The 14,308-nt window shown below is 36.5% G+C and overlaps 1 protein-coding gene across 3 annotated transcripts in view; it reads left to right on the plus strand.

Annotated features, from left to right (window-relative positions):
* The window catches only part of LOC145668127 (PMS1 protein homolog 1-like), a 153,356-nt gene that overhangs the window by 109,203 nt on the left and 29,845 nt on the right, over positions 1 to 14,308 (plus strand). Inside the window, exon 14 of one of the 3 annotated variants that reach the window (XM_081735687.1) lies at positions 13,509 to 13,840. The exons of the other annotated variants lie outside the window; for them this stretch is intronic. Within the exon in view, the coding sequence (XP_081591813.1) occupies positions 13,509 to 13,666 (158 nt within the window). The 3' untranslated portion in view covers positions 13,667 to 13,840. Of the gene's footprint in view, positions 1 to 13,508; positions 13,841 to 14,308 lie in introns of those variants that run through there. 3 annotated transcript variants of the gene reach the window in all.

A 14,308-nucleotide genomic window follows, 5' to 3' on the forward strand; every position in this document is an offset into this window, starting at 1 on the left:
AAGGGGAAAACTAATTAAATATTTAGAGTAGCTCCTCCTTTGTCTATGATTCTAATATAATTAAAAATTTCATGTTAAAATGATACGGAGCATAAGTTTAGATTGAATATGTTTATGGCATGAGAAAGAAATCAGAAAGAGGTAGGGGCGCCCGAAGAAAATTTCCTAGGGAGGGGCATCTCCATGGTTGCTGTATCACGTCTGGTATATCTGGTATTTAATATACGTGGTTTGCTATATTACGTATACATTTTTGTAAGCCAGGGGGGCGATCCCTGCCTTCCCATCTGGCGCCTATGGAAAAAAGGTGTTCACCATTTGAGGATATCAAAGAAATCTAAAAACACGGTGTATTTGAAGAAATTATTACACAAGTTACAAATCTCTCGCAGGACTTAACAGTTCGTCTAGTTATAAGGGATTATTTCAGATTGCTACACGACAAGCTTTTATGTATAAGTCAAAACAAGGGAGGAAGGCAAATTAAGCAATTAGTTTACGTTTTAGTAGCTTACAATAGGGGGAAAGGTAGTTTAAAGAGTTTGTTTACCTTTTGGATTGTTTAGAGTGAACTGCATTGTAATTATTGCGATTGGTTGAGAATAGCCAATCAGATGTAGGGGATCTCAAAAGCTGTCTTTTATCATTGACATTTTTTTTAATTTTATTCATAGAGTCTTAGGAAGTCTAAAAAGTAGATAGTTGGCGAAACTGACACACGTTTAAGTTTTTCAAAATAAAATATATTACTGTGCTTAGTGAGTAATTAGATTTGAATCAAATTAATACAGAAAACAGAGCTTTTCAAGGAAGGGGATATTACAACTGGATTTTCAATAATTACATAGGAATATACTTTTCATGGAAATATACCTTTTGTCTCGTTAAGTTATTTGATATGTTTTATGTCAAATCTAACTCAAAATTAAAATAAGTTTTATTTGCACTCACAGTAGAGGAAAAATATATTTGACGAACAGTATGACTGAAACGTACATATTTCATACCAAGGTTGTTCGGGCGCTAATAACGCCAGAGGCAAACATATTTTACGAGATGGAATCATATCATCTTCCATCATCTCAATGTAAATGAATCGGTCGCTCATAGGACAGATAACAGTTCCTGTCGCTAATAGGACTGTCGCTTCTGGGACTAATTCAAGAAAATCCGGGATGTTATGAAGAGGGGGGTGGGGGATACAGACTAACCGGACCCACACCTTGCGTACGTCCCTGATCCAGACCAATATGCTGAAAACCTCTATGAAAACACAAACAAGCTGCCCTCTTGAAAAAAATAATAAGATATACGATCTTGTATATAGAAATAAGATATAAAAAATAAGATATACTACATGTATCATCTTCCTTAACCATCTCTTTGTGAACGTTAAAAGCAAATGTAGTTATCCTCCCATTGCCTAAATATTGAACGGGTTGAAGGTAATTTCTTTGCAGTAAATTATTTATATTTAACGTACTGACCAAATGGTTTACAATTTTAAATGTATCAGTCTGAAGAAAATTGACTTAGATGAACCTCTTCTTTTGGCTCAGTAACGCAATCTTATACTTTGCACAAAGCTTTAACGCTAAGAACGTATTCCAATTTTTTAAAGAAATCAGCTATTGAATCAAACAAAAATTTCAACTAACAAGTTGTTAGAAACAATCTTCACAGATTACGACTAGTTTAGACAAACTTCTTTCCGTTTCTAACTTTTATTGAAGAGTACAGCGAAAGGAAGATGTCCATGGAAGACAACTTCTGGTAATACGTATTTTAAAGTCTGGCCTTAAATATTGTCATTGTCATGTACTTGATATTCTTAAAAAGCGATAACTTGTAGATAATTTGACCTTTTGGATTGAACTTCCTTAGCTGTTAGCTATCATACTTTAGTAATTGCCAGGACTGCAAACTCAATTTTCTCTCTCTCTTAATATATATTCCCATTCTTGATATATATTCCCATATATATGTTTCTTCTTTTACTGTACTCTTCAATTCCATTAGTCATAATGTTTTGTAGTATTATTTCACATTTAAGCTAATAGATTGTTATTTAATCTTTCTTAAGCTACTTTTTAAAATATTTTAACAACTTCCTTTTTTCTTTAGGCTTTCAAAGAAGGAAATGCAAGCAAAAAAAAGAAAGAGGAAGGAGTGCCCTATTTGTAAAAGAATAGTCGTTCACCTGCCAAGACAAGTAAGGGAGGTTCACAAGTGGAGCCCTGAAAGAGCAAGAAATATTCGCCATGGTTTACCGAAAAGCTCTTCGGAGAAAGTTAAGAGAAGACGAAAGAAGTGTTCCATAGCAGGATGTGTTTCCAATGTTTTTAGGCTAGACCAGCATTTAGTGAAGAAACTCAAGTTGAAAAAAGGTAGTCCGGAATACTATTCCGCATTGAGGGAATGGAAAATTAGACATAATACAAGAGAATGAGAATGCAGCGTCTAGAGAAGCTAATTCTTCGTCAGAACCTACAACGTCGGAATTCTCAAATGAGTTCTGGTTTCAATTTGAAAAGTGGCTGTCATCTATGGATGGTGGTTCAATTTTGAATAGGAAGAATAGGCGTCAGCATGTAGCTCAAGTTAAAGCTATTATTCATGAGAGTAATATTTCGTCGATCGAGGAATTATTATTCGAAGGTGTGAACAAATTTAGAGATTTTGTCACTTCTCAGAGAGAAAGTAAGGAACCTGGAACGGTACTTTCTTACCTAGGATCTTTAAAGAAATTTTTCAGTCATCTTATACAAGCTAAAAGAATGAACTGGAATAACTATGAAGAACAAATGGGTTTTATTAACGCATGGTCGAGATCACTGCAATCATTCAAGTCTAAAGATAGATATCGAGTGAATAAAATAGACAGAGCGAACACTATAACAAGTAGAGATGTACGAAAATTTGAAGACAGTTCCATAAAACAAATCGCAGAAGCATTGCTGGAGAAAATGAGTGAAAACAGAAACTCCAAAGTTTTATCTTCAACAGAGCATGCAACAGCACGTGATTATTTATTGCTTACTTTGATGCTTAATACTGCACAAAGACCTGCAGCAATTGTTAATATACAGAGAACAGAATTTTTTAGCGGAACTTTTGAAACCGTTCCTCAAGATAAAGAAGACAGTTCCAACGTGAAAAAAATGTACGTCGTAGAAGTTTCGGAGCATAAAATGGGGAGGAAAGGACCAGCACATATTTGTATGTCTGAAGAAACGAAGAAACACTTGGAAACTTACATCGAATACGTAACAAATGTGTACAAACCAAACCATGAATACGTGTTCATAACGGATACAGGAAGACCCATTTCAGTGAGTCAATTTAGCAATTCTGTGCAAAGAATTTGGAAATCAGCAGGATTGGATAGTAATATAAGCTCCAGAATCTTTAGGAAAAGTGCTGTAACTGCTGTCCACACCAAAGCCCCTGATTAGAGAGGAAAGCTAGCTGGCTTGATGAGCCACTCGCTCAGCACAGCAGAAAATACATATAAACTTTTGACATTACCCAGTGAGAGTGCGGCTACATCCGTAGCATTATCTGATATGATGAGGGAAAATGTCCCAAGTCAAGAAGATAAACAGTCTACGGAAGTAGTGGAAGCGGAAACTCATGATTTACAGCCACAAGAACTAAGACAAGAAAGGAAAGGTAGATGCTTTTTTAGTGATCAAGAACGGATAATATTAGCAGAAATATTTAAAGTGAATATTGAAAATGGAGACATTCCAAAAATATCTGAAATACATTCAATGATAGAAAAAAATGAAGAACTTAGAAAAATTAAGGACACACATCCCAAACTTCTTAATTCACAATTTGCAAGAAAAGTGTGCGACAGTGTGAAAGGACTTTACCTAAAGAACCAAAGGCGTCGTGAAAGAAGGATATTTTAAGTAAGTATAAAATGTGGCCGAGAATCATTCACTAACAATAATATTATAATAAATGTATATATTAGTATTTAGGTAGGACATTAGATTTTTTAAAGTAAGGTTATAAATTATAAAGCAAAGTATGTCAAGTTAAGTGATTTTAGTGCAAAGTGTGAACAAAAAAATGTCTATTTAAAACTATACAAATTTATTATGATTCATATGTTAAGTATTAGTTAGGGATATAGTCCTATGGTTTGCTCAACAACAAAATAAACTTTTTTCCCTGAAGGTAGAGACTTAAAGGTGTACTATTCAAGACAAGAGCAAGACAGTCATCTTATTACTCATGTTTAGAGACCGGACGTTTAGACACTAAAAACCTAGAAAATAGGCAGGCAAATAGGCACTAAAAATTTTTAAAATAGGCATTAAAATGTAACTCGAAATAAAAAAGATAAATACTCAATACTATTAAAAAATAGATTCAAGTCGTAGATGATGTTCAAAGAATATAGAAACATACTTTTATGTTAATATCTTCTTTTAGTGTATATATAAAAACGAAGCTTGTTGTGCATTCCATATATACTGGGTGAACCTGAAAGATTGCACATACTTCAGGAGGTGATTCGTGACATCGAAAGAAGACAAAAGTCCTCTTGCATGTTGTCGAATTCCGCGTAGTGTACGAGTGACAAGGGAGGCCAACTTGGAATCGAAAATCGAATCCTGACAATTGGAACGAGAGATAAAGGTGTGCACATACTTCGTGAGGTGATTCGTGACATTTAAGAGAACATTTTGTCTTCTTTTCATGTCACGAATCACCTTTCGAAGTGTGTGCACATCTTTCGGTTCAGTTCGAATTGTCAGGATTCAATTTTCGATTCCAAGTTGGCACCTGTGTCACTTGTACACGACGCGGAATTCGACAACATTCAACAATACTTTTTGTCTTCTTTTCATGTCACGAATCACCTCCCAACATATGTGCACATCTTTCTGTTCCGTTCCGATTGTAAATATTCGATTTTCGATTCCAAGTTGGCACCACTGTCACTCGTGCACGTCATGGATTCGACAAAATACAAGAGAACATTTTGTCTTATTTTGATATCACTAATCACCTCCCAAAGTATGTGCACATCTTTGAAGTTCACCCTGTATATATATTGTAACGTACCACGTGCTTGTGTTTACTAACACCTAATATACGTATATATGTGTGTATTATTTATGTTATATAAATTATATATTTTCCCAATGAAGGCTTATTTTTAAGAAAGTGCATAGAATAGGCAACATTAGGCACTAAAGCAATTGTTTAGGCAGTAAAGGTCGAAATAGGCAAAATAGAATTGGCTTAAATCGAAACTATAATCCCCAACATAAACTTTAACCCTTTCCCCTCGAATTTGTTTTGACACAGCAAGCTGTACAGCTCGGATTTATTTTGAGATATACCCACTACTTGAGTCGGCCAATCCAAATACTCGTAGCCCCCATTTAGTTGGCTTCTGTGGGTTGTAGCACTTAAAAACTATTCTCCCTTTGAACCCCCACTGTACTTTGATCAATGCTTACATTTTGTCCTGGCACAAAAAATTTACTAAACTTGTTGTCAAGATGTTCCACAATGTTTATTATCTTTGAACCCCTTGCACGAACACCTTGTTGCATCTCAGGTGCTGGGGGGCACAAGTGAAGCATCCAAAAAATTTGAAAAAACCTATCGCGGTTGAAAATGTCCTTATAAAATGAACATTTGTCCAACCATTCCTCTGAAAAGTAATCTTGTATGTTTGGTTTAGGATTTAGTGCCATATTTAGTATTACACCCAAAATGCCTTCAGTTCAGGAATTGTCATGTCATGCCAAATGGACCAAATGGACCTTTTTTGTAGTGGCATTTGTATCTTAGACTTAGCATACCTGTTTGTTTCATTTGTAATTTCCTCAATAGTGGGGTAGCTAAACCTCCAAAGTCGGGAAAATATTTCACTTCCGGATACCACTCTGTCCTTTTCAGTGCAGTAAGTGTAGATCATAAAAAATTGAAAAAGACCGGGACACAGGTTTTCCCTGGCCTAGGGTGATCGTGGCTGCCATTTTCTAAAATGGCCGCCCTGTACAACAAAGTGTAAGTGTAAGTCAGGTGCAATTATCTCAAATGAGCAATATCGGTGTCTATTCATTGGTTTTTGATGACGCTGAGTCGATTGGAATAGTTTCTTAACATGTAAAATACATAATGAATGACAAAGCCGTCATTTTTAAAAATGGCGGACCTGTAATGCTATTTATGGAAGTAAATCAGGGAGTAAAAGTCGTACAAGTGTAAATTTGGTGTCCATTTATAGGTTTTCGAGGTCGTGAGTTGATTGGAACAGTTTTTGGAATGGTCAGATAAATTTCTTACAATCTGTCATTTATCAATATAGTCTCAGTAAAATTGCTTCACATCTATTGTTGGTAGTAAAATGTCAAGGAAATCAATATCGTGTGGCATGACCGTATTTCCCTGTCGTATCTTTATTATTTATCAGGGTTTTTCAAGAAAAATTTTATAACTGCACATTGCTCCCTCCCAAATATATACAATGACAATGACATTTCTCAGTGTTAAAATGTTCCTCGCTAGATGGTACCATCTTCTCCCAACTTCTTTGAGAATAATTAGACGTTTTATGTTGTAAAACAACTTTTCTGGGATACTGGTTCAGTGTGCATCTTATTATTACTTTTAAAATGTTATAAGAAAATGTAATATGTATATTTATATTGTACTATTGATATGAATATTGTAATAAGGCACTATTAATTTCAATCATTGCTTATACAAATATTGAAAGAACTATTTTGCTGTTATAAAATCAGCACTAGCTTAATCTTGGATGTTGATGTGTATTCAATGCGTATAGTGTTTGATGTGCAGTATTACTAGCGTGATAGAAAGAGGCTGATAAGTTGAAGGTGATAGAAAGAGGCTGATAAGTTGAAGAAGCGGAAGCACTTGTTACTGCTTGAATCTGATGTTTCGTTAAATGTCAAAGCACCCGTTGTGAATTGGAATTTATGTTTATTTTGCCAGAGCGAAAATGAACTACCACTTGTCAGTCCAACCACCGACGGATATTCTAATCTGGCCACGCATTTAGCCATATTTGCTCAGCACAGAGCTTTGACGGGAATAGTTCATCAAATACTACCTTTCACGAGCGAGAATGATTTTTTGCAAAGGCTTATTAAAAACAGTGCCAAATATCACAAGATATGCCGCAACAAATATGACAACCAAAAAGTACAACGTTTGTTGCTGTCTGGAAAGCCCGGTAGGCCAAGATCATCTGAACCGCAGCACACTTCTAAAGCAACCCGATCCAGTTGTTCGTCTCCTGACATTAGAGAGGTGTGTATATTTTGTGATCTCGGCGATGGAAATCTGGTATCTGCTACAACTCTGGGCATTGGTCCAACTATCCATAGTCATGCGGTAAAGCTTCAGGATGAGAACCCACTGAGAAAACTGGCTTCAACCGATATGGTGGCATTAAAAGCTAAATACCATAAGTTGTGCTACGTAAAATTTCTCAACCGTGTTAGATCAGCCAGCAGGATGTCTGCAGAAGAACAAAAGCCAAATTCTCAACAAGTTGTGTACGGTTTAGTGATCACAGAGCTCATTCAGTATGTGCAAGACACATACTTGTGCAGTGAAAATTCGCCTGTGTTTAAACTTTCTGACTTGACGAAGCTTGTAGCTCAATGCATGTCCAACATGGGAGTATCCACTACCGAACGTGAAGTAAACCGAACTCGTTTAAAGGACAACTTTCTTTCTTTTGTTCCTGGACTGAGAGCTGATAAAAGTGGCCGAGAAGTAATCCTGAGCTTCGAGGAAAATGTTGGTGATGCGATTAAAGATGCGTGTGCCTTCAATGATTTCAGCGATGACATGTGTTTAGCACGTGCTGCATCAATTCTACGTAGAGAATTCAGAGATTTCCCAAAATTTCAAGGACATTTTCATCCAGAGTTCACTCTAGCAAACTGTGTCCCAATCATTTTACTCAACTTTACTCGTATGGTTCTTGAAGGTGAAAATATTGATATTGAATCATCAAATGATCATGAAACATATTTACCAGCTTTGTCGATAGCCCAACTAATACGTTTCAACAGTGTGAAAAAAAAAAGAAAGCCTAGTGTGTAACGGCCACGCCATTCTTTGAAGAGTGAAACCCCGCTTCCTCTATATGTGAGACTAATGCTCCACAATATCACCAGGAAAGGAAGATCATAGATAAACTAAACCAGTTAGGGATCTGCGTATCATATGACCGAGTACAACAAGTGACATCAACTGTTAGTAATGTTTTGTGCAAAAAATTCCAGGATGATGGCATTGTCTGTCCACCACTCATGGTATCAAATCCGTTTATTACTGCCGCAATCGACAATATCGACCAGAATCCATCATCATCTACATCCAGTGGATCTTTCCATGGTTCTAGTATAACAATTATACAGCATCCTTGTGTTTCTAGTGACAATACAACTGGTGAAAATTTCGCTATTACGCAGTGGGATAAGAACTTGATTGGCGAGCTGCCTGAAAGTTACACCACCATATCTCCATGTAACAAACATGATCAGATACTTCCTCGTATCAATACTTCGGAAATGCCCTCTTCTACACTCAACTCTGAAAGCCTCTTACAGCCATGGCTTCAATGCGTGCACAACTTCATTTCAAGTGAAGAAAATGAAAATTTAAATACTCGAATCTCCTTTGCATCTTATTTCGCTAAAGTACCATACGATTGTAAAATTCCAAAGAGCCATGGTATGTTACTTCCTCTTTTGCCTGAAGAAATAGCTTCATCTGCGATGGCGAAACATACGATGGATATCATCATTGCTGCAACATCAAAACTGAACAATTCACAGATTCCAGTAATTACAGCAGTTCAACCAGTGTATGCTATTGGGAAACAGCTCCAATGGAGATATCCTGATCAGTACGGAGACGATAAAGTTGTGCTAATGATGGGTTCCCTCTACATAGAGATGATGCTACTCAACTTGCTGGGAAAACTGCTGCCAGGCAGTGGTTGGACGGAAACTTTCATATAAGCTGGAGTTGCTACACCAGGGGTTGCAGAAACATGCCTCACATCATCTCACGTAAAACGGTCGAGATATTCTCATGAAGTAACCCTCGCATCATTGCACTACATGAGAATGCAGGCATTTCAAGTGACTGCAAATTCAAGTACAGATGATGAATCAATTCAGTCGTTGATTTTAAGAAGGAAAGCAGAGTTCCCACAATTCCTTTTCTGGAATCAAGTCATGGAGCTGGAAAGTTTGCTTCTATGCTTCATTTTTAGCATCCGAACATCTAATTACCATATGTTTTTGGAGACATTGGAACTTACATGCCCATGGACATTTGCCCTGGATGCTGTTCATTATTCTCGGTGGTTGCCTATATTTGTTCGCACTCTGAAGAAGTTATCAACCAGACATCCAGAGATTTACGCGGAATTCTGCAACGGCCATTTTACTAGTTCTAGAACTGGAGCATTTTTTTCATCTTTCCCCGATGACCAATACCACGAACAAAACAATAAGCTTGTGAAAGGAAATGGAGGTGCCATAGGAATTCTGGATAACAAAGACGCTTTATTGAAGTGGATGTTGGCAGGTCCTACACTTTCTGCAATGTTATCCAAATCCGAGGAGAGTATATTTTTCCAAGCGCAATCAACATCATCGCGACCACTGGATCATCACGGAGATACTATGTTCATAATGAAATATTTCGAAAACATGTAAGAAATTTTATTGATGCTCTAAATGAACATGGAAATCCATTTGAAGGCGATGTATTGGTATCAATTGACATTTGGCAGATAATGCCAAAAGACGAAATGAGACAGACAATTAAAGAATTGCATGAGAAGGTACTTCAGCAGTATGAGGAATACGTAACAAATCATCTCGATTATGTTAAACTCTGGATACACGATGTCATTCCGAAAAACAATATTTCAATATTCAACACACCCGTGAAGAAGAAATGTGCCACAAACAAGAAAATAGTGAATTTGCGAAGAGATTCAAATCTCTTTTGTAAATTGTTCATCGCATCGCAATCACGTGAAAGTGATATTTATCAGTTCTTTGCTCACGAGAACCAACCATGTCCCCCTCTCTCTGTGACAACGGACGACTACATCAATCTGCTAACAAACAAGACGTACTGGAGTGTATTCACATCGAAGAGAAGGAGAGATCTGACGCATCTGACTTCAGTGCCACTATTCTACATGGTGCGGCTATAGTGCACATTCTTAAGGTCGGTAAATCTAAGGCGTTTCAAGACTACTTCCACCAAGTTTTTAAACCATATATAAATTATGTGTTGAAGACCGTAACTCGAGTAGATGTCGTCTTTGATACGTACAAGTCCACTTCTCTTAAGAGCGATACCAGGCAGAGAAGAAAATGCAATAGAGGCGTTTACGTACGTGTTCGGCCATCTACTCAAGTTTCTAAAAATTTTAGTGACTTTCTAAAGAAGGTAGTAACAAAGAACAGTTATTTACGCTTCTAGCGGAGCTGCTCATCCAAGAAATATATGATGGTAAAGAAGTTGTGTGTACTATTGGCGAGAATGTTGTGACTTCATCCTTAGTGCTAGATGTGAGTGATTTCACCAGCATGGCATGAGGAAGCAGATGGACGACTTATGTTAAACGTCAAACATGCAGCTGAGCATGGTCACAGAAAAGTATGTATTCGAACAGTAGACTCAGATGTTGTAGTAATTGCGATCGGTGTGTTTAGCAAGATACAGCACCTTGATGAACTATGGATTGATTATAAATGTGGAAAGTTCAGGCACTATATCGCAGTTCATGATATCTGCTCCCGCCTATGTCCCCAGATCCTGAAAAATCTACCTGCATTTCATGCTTTTAGTGGGTGTGACACTGTGTCAGCATTCTGTGGAATAGACAAACGAACGGCGTGGAAAGCATGGATGCAGTACAGAGAAATGGATTCAGCATTTCGACATGTGTACGAAATGTGTGTTGAGGTAGAGGAAGAGGTGCTGCTGTTATTGAGCGGTATGTCGTTCTCTTATATGATAGAACGTCTCCCTTGAATGATGTGAACGAGTGTACACGGATACTGTATAGGAAGAAAAATCGCGCAATAGAAAACATAGTACCTACGAAGAATGCACTTATTCAGCATATAAAGCGTGCTGCTTTGCAAGCAAAACTATGGCACAATAGTACAAATCATGAATACATGACACCAGATCCAGACAGCTATTGATGGAAACGAAGTGGAGATCAGTATACACCTATTTAGACAGCAATTCCAGACATATCCAAAAGTTGTAAGCAACTCGTTGCATGTTTTTGCAAAAAGCGCTACTCTACATGAAAGTGTGTGAAAAAGAGTTTACCATGTTCCCAACTGTGCACACGCGAAGGACACTGCTCTACAGCTGATTTTTCGTAAAATTAAGTTCAAATTGTTCACAACTTTTTCCTTTATTAACTATTGTAAATGCACTTAATAAATGTAAATGTATTTGTTTCAGTACTAAACAACTTAAAAATATTCCAATAAACTGAGTCACCTCTGAAACCTATAAATCGACACGAATTTTACACATGTAGCGCTTTTCCTTCCTGATTTATGCTCAGCTTGAGCCTTATACGTCGGCCATTTTTGAAAATTGCGACTTCCGCAATCAAGCATATGTCTCACCATTCCAAAAACTGTTCCAATCAACTCAGCGACCTCGAAAACCTATAAATGGACACCAAATTTACACTTGTCGGACTTTTGCTCTCTGATTTACTTCCATAAATAACATTATAGGTTCGCCATCTTTAAAAATGGCGGCCTTGTCATACATTATGTATTTTACATGTTAAGAAACTATTCCAATCGACTCAGCGTCATCAAAAACCAATGAATAGACACCGATATTGCTCATTTGAGATACTTGCACCTGACTTACACCTACACTTTGTGGTACAGGGCGGCCATTTTAGAAAATGGCAGCCACGACCACCCTAGACCAGGGAAAACCTGTGTCCCGGTCTTTTTCAATTTCTTATGACCTATACTTACTGCGCTGAAAAGGACAGACTGGTATCCGGAAGTGAAATATTTTTTCGCTAAGCTATTCCACTACAAGCAAAGTGTCACTAAAAAATAATTGGAAAAATTCAATTTCTGTAGTTGGTCTTCCAACAACTGGTGGTTTATACCCGGAATTTGCTGTGAAGAGTATTTATGGAAAATCTACATCATTATTACCATAGGGAGTCCAATTGTCCCTTGTCAACACATCACCTGTCACTTGGTCATATTTTCATTGGAATCGGAAGATTTATCACCACTACTTTCTTCACTCAAACTATCATTATCTAAATATTCGTTACCACTATCACTGAAATTGGTATCTGAAGCTTCCAAAACACCTTGTATATCTTTGTCTTTCACAAACCCAGCCATCTTTGGTGTTTGTTTACATTTGTATATTGCTTTTCGTTTGTTGAAAACTGTGGCAGGAACAGCCGAATATGGAGTTGAATAGACAGCCAAAAGTTGAGAGAAGTTGTCAACTAAATCATACAAGCGGGGCTCTGTCGACATGCGATTAATTAAAGCGTCAAAATTAGTGCGGGGTAGCCCCGACATACGAGAGGAAAGGAAAATCTCGAATGTCGGGGCTCTCGCCGCATTCGAGGGAAAAGGGTTAAAACGTTATTTTTGGTCATATCTTTAATAGTAAAGAATAGGCATTCGGCTAACATTCTGTCTCTACTCATGTTGATAATGACAGGTGGCTAACCCATTGTAACGGGGGCAACATTTGATTCATTCACAGTTTGCATGCGATTTTAATGACTTTCTGACACTTTTACTGCTGATAAGAAAAGTTGATTTAGTTTGTAATTCTGCTATACTTTAAATATTACCTCGTGTAAGCACCAAATGTAGTAAGATATTAAAAGATGTATTTTGAGACAATCTTCACATATATAACACTCCTAGCATTTAGTTTCTAATAATGGTCTCTTAAAAATTATTTTCATTGGCAGAAAACTTGAAGAGTAAAGAATATACTAATTGTGGATGCAGTTGCAGTTGGCTGTTAAATGCCTTGAATACGTTATTTTTTTAAGAGTTTGTTTGATATAAAATAGGAAGGCAATAAAAAAAAATCAGCATAAAGTTTGTAATTTATCTGGAGTGTTTGATGAAATGAATACGTTAATTTAAAGCCTAGTATAACGTGTTGTTAATAAACTGTCTACGAATATTCAGATGAAATATACATTTTCCTATGTATAGAAATAATGTTAATATCGTTGTAATACTAAGTAATTACATCTTCATAATTCAAAGAATAAACATAGGAGTTCAAAGAGGTAATGTCGTCTCAATACAGGGAGCCATACCTAAAGACAAAGAACTGGATGAGATATTCCTACAATAATTTTGATTTATTTCGTAACGTTTTTCACTATAAGTAGGTAACTGTTAACATTAAGTCTACTGTTGTTGCAGATGAAACGTTTCCTGAAAGAGCTCAACCACACATGAAAATGGAAGAGGCAGATGGTTCTGGTGACCTGTTAGTGGATTTGGCAGCAAATGAGAAAGCAGTTCATGTCGACTATTTCAATGACTTATCAGAATTACTTAATGATGACGATCTGCAGTGACTGTGATGCTGACCTTCCGAACTTGTAACAAGAATTGCATTATAACTGTTAATTTTTAATCCATTTCCAATTTGATATCACTTGGAAATTTTCTAATATTTCAGCAATATCTGAATAATATTATGTTTACTTACTCCTAGAAATGAATCTTAGCATTGTTATTTATGTATTTATAATAAAGTAATAATAAACGAATAATGTAAGTAAACAAAATGTTTTTCTTACTGCTACTAACGTAAAATAACATAAATTTTAAAAATTTGATGAGTTTTCACTTTCTCATGGCGTTCACATACAAAAAGCAATATATTTTAAATATACGCTTTCTTCTTGTTTTCACATGTCATTTCCTATTTGGAAATATTGACGTTACTTATTAAAACGTTGTACTTTAAAACGAAAGTAATTTTACAACTGACTAAAATTTATTTCGCAGATATTTATTAGGCAGTCAACTTGAGTACAAAGTATCAATTATGTCAATTACTTATTATAACAAGTAGTAGTGCCATGTGTACACCACATGAAGGAGTTTGGTTTGTATGGTGCGATATTTTCTCAATTGGCCCTCCTGAAACCGGAAATGGTAGTAGATTTCTATCACTTAAGCTTTTAGTAGAGAGAGTGTATTCTTGAGACGCT

Source organism: Thermobia domestica, chromosome 13, assembly GCF_964235325.1.
Source record: "Thermobia domestica chromosome 13, izTheDome1.hap1.1, whole genome shotgun sequence".
NCBI classification, from domain to species: Eukaryota; Metazoa; Arthropoda; class Insecta; order Zygentoma; family Lepismatidae; genus Thermobia; species Thermobia domestica.